This window comes from Microcaecilia unicolor, chromosome 4 (genome assembly GCF_901765095.1).
Source record: "Microcaecilia unicolor chromosome 4, aMicUni1.1, whole genome shotgun sequence".
Classification (NCBI taxonomy): domain Eukaryota; kingdom Metazoa; phylum Chordata; class Amphibia; order Gymnophiona; family Siphonopidae; genus Microcaecilia; species Microcaecilia unicolor.
Window position 1 is genome coordinate 72,883,417 of NC_044034.1, and position 6,318 is coordinate 72,889,734.

General features: G+C 43.8%; 1 protein-coding gene across 1 annotated transcript; it reads right to left on the reverse strand.

Moving 5' to 3' along the window:
* Positions 1-785: 785 nt before the first annotated feature.
* Positions 786-6,318, reverse strand: CDX2 (caudal type homeobox 2). The gene is made up of 3 exons (XM_030202399.1): positions 5,874-6,318; positions 1,529-1,674; positions 786-1,001 (listed from the first exon to the last, which is right to left on the reverse strand). The coding sequence occupies exons 1-3, from the start codon at positions 6,316-6,318 to the stop codon at positions 786-788; spliced, it is 807 nt and encodes a 268-aa protein (XP_030058259.1).

A 6,318-nucleotide genomic window follows, 5' to 3' on the forward strand; every position in this document is an offset into this window, starting at 1 on the left:
CGCACAGGCTTCTGCGAGTCTGACGTCCTGCACGTACATGCAGGACGTCAGACTCACAGAAACAGAAGCCTGCGCAGCCTTCTACATGGAATAGCAACATTCCATGTAGAATCTCCAATAGTATCTATTTTATTTTTGTTACATTTGTACCCCGCGCTTTCTCACTCATGGCAGGCTCAATGCGGCTTACATGGGGCAATGGAGGGTTAAGTGACTTACCCAGAGTCACAAGGAGCTACCTGTGCCTGAAGTGGGAATCGAACTCAGTTCCTCAGGACCAAAGTCCACCACCCTAACCACTAGGCCACTAGGCCACTCCTCCACGCATTGTCTACTAGGGTTCTAAAATATCTAAACTTACCATTTTCATCTTGTCCTCAATTGAGGGGAAAATTATATTTTCTATGCAATTACATATGTAAAGATCCCTGAGATACATTGCCTGCGAATGAAAAAATGTGTGATTTTCTTTCATTCAACATCTGTATATATTGAACATATTTACATTTCCGCATTTCAAGTTCCGGTGTAGAAAAAAAATGTACCTGCACGACAAACTCGTATTATTTTGTTTCAGAAGAATTTGTTTTATAGAAAAGTTCCGCCTCCAGCGCACAGAAGGAAGCTTCTTCCCTGAGAAGTTCAACAAATTAGTCCATGTGTTTCTTCCCAACTCTAAGCAGAGGTCAAGCATCTTCCCTTCCCCTACTGGAGGCCAAAATTCTATTGAAGTTTTGCTGCTCCAACACATCATGGCTGGCTATCCCAAATGGAGGGTACAAGGTTCACTGGGCCACTGGAATCTCCAAGACTGTGCCATTGGGGCCCAGTATTGAGCCATTACTGCTGATTATTGGGAGCACCGAGCTGAGAGAAGACACTGCAGGGCTGAGCGGGTCCGACCCGGAGCTGTTCTGCGCGGTGCCCGGATCCGACTGCTGTAATCTCTTCTTACTGATCTTTCTTTCTTTCGCTCTTCTGTTCTGAAACCAGATTTTCACCTGAAAGGAAGGGAGAGAGAGAGTAAGCACAGACACCTGTGGCTTCCTGATCCAAGCTAGTCTAAATCGCCCATGACTCGTCTGCCAGAATCGGGGTTCAAGCTTGCTTGTTTACTGGGAAAATGCCAGGCTAGAATTCGCTCTTCTCTTGCATTTTTCACACAGAAAATACAAGACAGCAGTGCAGGCCAGATGGTGAGACTAGGGCCAGTATGAATGCACAACGTGTCTCCCGAGTCTCAAGGGAAAAACTCTTCCTTGTTTTCTGATATGGAACAAATGAGTGCGCGGTAATAAACGCGCATGTTAAGAACGTTCTCAGAGCTTGCTACATGAATGTCCAGCAAAATGCTGTGACAGCTTTTCTTTCTGTTCCGATGGCAGACTTCAGGGAACCAACAACAGCAAAACAAAACAAAAAAATAACCTAAAACCCAGCAGAACCAATCCCAATAAATACATCACTAGATTATTTTTTTAGAAAAGGAATGCACTGATATATAAGCAAATGATGTGCATCAACAGACCTGTCTCTCCGAGAGTCCGAGGCTAGCTGCCAGCTCTGCTTTTCTCCTGATCGTTATGTACCGGCTGTAATGAAATTCCTTCTCCAGCTCCAACCTCTGGAGGTCCGTGTACACCACCCGATACTTGTCTTTTGTCCTTGTTTTAACTGCATGGGGAGGGGGGGGGGGGGGAATACCAGGATGAAGTTATTGACACAGTAAAGCAATCGATCCCTTATCCTCCATTCCCATGCCTATCTGTTTGCTGAATTACATATAAAATTCATATTTTTCCTGGTCTGCAGCAGAAATGAAGGTAACATATACCATTTGTATAGCATTACTGTGGTGATAGGTAAAATACGTCCCCACCTCAAAGAGCTTACAGTCTAAGTGGGTACCTTTTGGCAATGTGGGTAGGTCTGGCCCAACCTTTCTTTATATCTATATCTATTTTTTCTTTTTGTTTTGTTTTTTTGCTCACACCTTTTTCAGTAGTAGCTCGGCGTGAGTTGCATTCAGGTACACTGGATAGGTAAGACTAGCAGCAAACAGCAGCTGCAGTTAAAATAAAACATTAGACAGCCACAGAAACTCAAAGAAGCATCCATATATAGTTTTACTGCAGGGTGAGTGGGCAATTTTCAAGTACACATTTATCAGGGTAACGACTTTTAGAAAAAATCGTTCTCATTATTTTGTCAGTGTGTGTGTGTGTGTGCGCATGCATGCACATAAGCACACCAACGTTTCATATTTAGAAGCATGATGTTTGGGGGGGGGGGGCTGAAAGATAATTGAGGGAATGGGACATAAGGATGAAGGGTACTCATTACCGGTGCATGGACCCTGAACAGGAGATAAGTGAATTGACCAAGATCACAAGAAGTGTTAGTTGTAAAAATAAAACCTGAACCCTAGCTTCCTTGCTTCTGAGCCCACTGCTCTCTCTCCACTAATCCACCTCCTATTTCAACTCGTTAAATTTTGTGTCTGTTTTGCCTCATAGTTTATTGCCAATTGGAAGGGGAAAAAAGCTAGATGACAAAAAAAAATTAAACAAAATACTTCCTGTTAAAGGGAAAAAATATTTTTACAAGTTTTTTTTTAATTCATTGTATAGGCCAAGAAGAAAAGAGGTACACTGAATTTTAGTCTTCCAAAATCACTCAATTGTGTGTTGAAAATTAGAAAGGTATCTAAGGATCGCAGCTTTTTTTAGGGGCCTTTTCTATGAACAGAGAATAAAAGCCCCTCGTCCCCGCCCCCCCCCCCCCCCCGTAAAATACTCCTCTTTAGTTATACGCAACAAAAATAGGAGAGTTGGTTATTTGAAGCAAAAATGAGATTTTTAGAAAGGCATGCCTGCCACCCTTTTTTTTTCACTGTGAATAGATCACTGGCATTTTATCACAAGACCATTAAACTGCATCAACCTGCTGATTCCGCCTAAGTCGACTGCAAACAGTTTGGACCGCATTAAAGCCAGGTAAAAGCAGAAACAAATGACGAAGAATACATTATAGGACTTGAGCAGGCATGGTGGCCTTGCTCCTTCTTTCCCTCGCCCCTGCTGCCTTCCTGGTGTGACAATGTGTCCTCGCTTTCAGTTTGTGACCCTGGTTTTTTTTTAGGTGTGTAATGCCTGGCGGGCTGACTTTGTTCAGGTATGCTTTGCAAACCACAATAAAAGCGCCCTAGGAAGATACACATCGGATCAGAGAAAACTCCACGGGGCAGTTGAATGGGGAACATAGCCGCAAACAATGCAGTACAAGGAGATCTTATCAAAGAAAGCAGGCACATTCTGTTTGAATTACCACTACTGAACAAATGGCGGCCAGGCCTTTCATCTTCCAGCAAAGCAAATTAACATAAACACTGACTCCAAAGGCAGAATCTGAATGCGGGGCCCTTAGCTAGTTCAGAAATTAAAATGATAACAAGCCACGCTGGATGCATTTTCCAAAATTCTCCCAGCCACTGTATTGGAAAGGTGCAAACAAAGCAGTTCTTAATTTCCAGCTCCCTAAAACCGCATCCAGCAGAAATGCTGCTGCAGGCCATTTACTACAGGCATTCTTGGCAGGGTTGACATTTTCTGTTGAAAATCATCTGTTCTGAACCTGCCTTTGGGGTCTCTGGGAACTCAGGATGCTGGAGGAATGTCAGAATTCTTTATTTACTGCTAAAGTCGCCACCCTTTCCCCGGTCAATATGGAGACAATAGCACGGAAGGTGGATATCAAAGCGACATGTGTTTAAAGGCCTAAGACAGATGAGGGTGGCAGAAAGGGAAAGATCTTGCCTATAGTCTGCAGGCTCCAAGAAACATTAACATCACAAGTGAGAACGGCGCCTGACCAGATTGCCACCTTGGTGCAGGACCTCACAGTCCTTTCTCATCTGGCATTGAAAAAAAAAACCCCTTAGAGACCCTTTTCCCCTCCTGCCTCCACAAAAATTCTCAGAGGAATTGGAAATCAGTGTTAACAAGGGAAATAGAACCAACCCCGACTACCAATCTGCTCTATGGTCCAACATGCCTGAATCGTGTCCCCTAAAACATGGAGAAACAACGGGAGATCTAAAATCAATTCAGCTAGGAGAATTTGAGTAAGCCATAGTAGGAAAAAGTAGAGGCAGAACTAGCCTATATCAAATCTCTCTCAGAAGTTGTTTGCCAAGAGGTGTGGTAGCCGTGTAAGTCCACTCTTAAAGGTTATCAACAGAAATCAAACAAAATTAAAACATGGAAAAGAAAATAAGATGATACCTTTTTTATTGGACATAACTTAATACATTTCTTGATTAGCTTTCCAAGGTTGCCCTTCTTCATCAGATCAGAAATCAAGAGATCTGACCTGATGAAGAAGGGCAACCTTTGAAAGCTAATCAAGAAATGTATTAAGTTATGTCCAATAAAAAAGGTATCATCTTATTTTCTTTTCCACGTTTTAATTTTGTTTGATTTCTATTGATTACGTTTGCCAAGAGAAATTCCCCTTGTATACACATGAGAACATGAGAATCAGTAGCCACACTGAAGCCCATCAGATGTTTAATAGAAACATCTACTCAATGAATCAGAAAGAAACGCAAAGTGGCACAACCCAATGATTTATATGACGTTAATTGGTTATAAACATCATTTAAGTGGCTATAACCAGCGCTACGAGGATTATTACGGCAATGTGAAAAGGAGGGACGGACGGCTTCTGAAGCAAAGAGTAAACTGAAAATGAGGCGCATGAAAATCTTCCAGAAACCGGGTTCTACCGCTGTTTTTTTCACCGTTCTCACTTCAGAAAAAAAAATAAATAATAATAATAATTAAAGCTTAAACTGAAAAACGGGTTGGAAATGAAAAAAGCGTAACTCAAAATTACGCGAAACCCCTTATTAATCTGAAATTACGAGCTGGAGAAAGCAAAGCACATTCTAGTGCAGGCCGTGAAAAAGTGCGTCTTGCGTGGTCCTGATGTTTTGGCCTGTGAAATCTTCTGCAGGTCACAGAACAAGCTCTTCGTAAGATTTCACTTAAAAAAAAAGATTTCATTCTCTCCAGCCAACTTTTTTTTGCATAAATAAAGTCAACTTCAATGGAATATAAAAGGCTAAACAAATAAATAAACATTAGTATTAATTTCGTGACTTCAGCACCAGACACTGATATTCGTTGTATATTTTTGTTTCAAACCGGCACACGAATTTCGAAAATAGTATTTGATTGTGACTTTGGAAGCCGAGGGACAGGATGGAAACGCGAAATCTCCCCCCCCCCCCCCCCCCCCTGCGATCAGCCCGTCACTGCGCCTTAGTGTTTTGATATCTTTGACGTAGCTGAATTTACAGTGCAATGCAGGGACCAAAATCTAATCTTTCTGGCTTAACAGAAAGGGTAGCAGTAGCTTTAGAAAAATCATAAAACTTCTCCATCACCATCACTCTGGGCGATAATCACCATCCCAGTTCAGTCCAATTTAATTTTTCTCAGTTCTTTATTCTGTTCCACATTACGAAATTTAAAAGGTCAAACGCAGGTTAAAAATGAGGGGAAAACATAACATATAAAGATCCCCCCACTGGTAATCACAGTTTGTTTAAATCAAAGTATGTTTAGGAACGGTCCCTTTCTTTCGTTCAGAACGTAATTTCACCGTGCGTGCTCTGTAATGTACGGGAACTCGCAAAAATCAATGTTTAATTCAAAAGAATAAAGTGGTCAGATTGGTAAAAGAGCAGGGTATTAAATAACTTTGCTCGCTGCTGGTCAGGCTCCAGTTAGGGTTAGCCAGGGGCAGTGCCAGTGCCGGGGTGACAGATAACCATCAGGGCCCTGCTCTTTCTTCTTGGCGTCTCTTACCCGAGCTTCCCGGGGCCGCAGGTTTCCTCATCCAGTCATAGGGTGTCCTCCTGAACCCCCCTCCGGCTCCGGGCACGGGGGAGAGCGGCTGCTGAGGCGGGTGCTGGTGTTGGTGATGCCCGCTGGCCAGAACCCCAGAACAAGGCGGGCCTGTCGGGTACTCGGCTACCGGGCTGTAACCTAGGGCGCCCCCAGGGGACGGGTTGAGTGCGGCCGGTCCTGCGCTATAGGTAGTAGTGTGGCTCCACTCTTCCCGGGGAGCGTTGTAGGGGGAGAGCCAGGCTGGGGATGCCGAGGTGGGGGCAGCAGTGTCCAAGCTCAGGCTGTGGTAGCCTCCGTAATCGGGATATTGGGCAGCGCTGGGATAGCTCTGCAGGGAGGGGTGGGGGCGCACAGAGCCCGGGTACATGCCGACGTCCTTCTCCAGCAGGTAACTCACGTACAT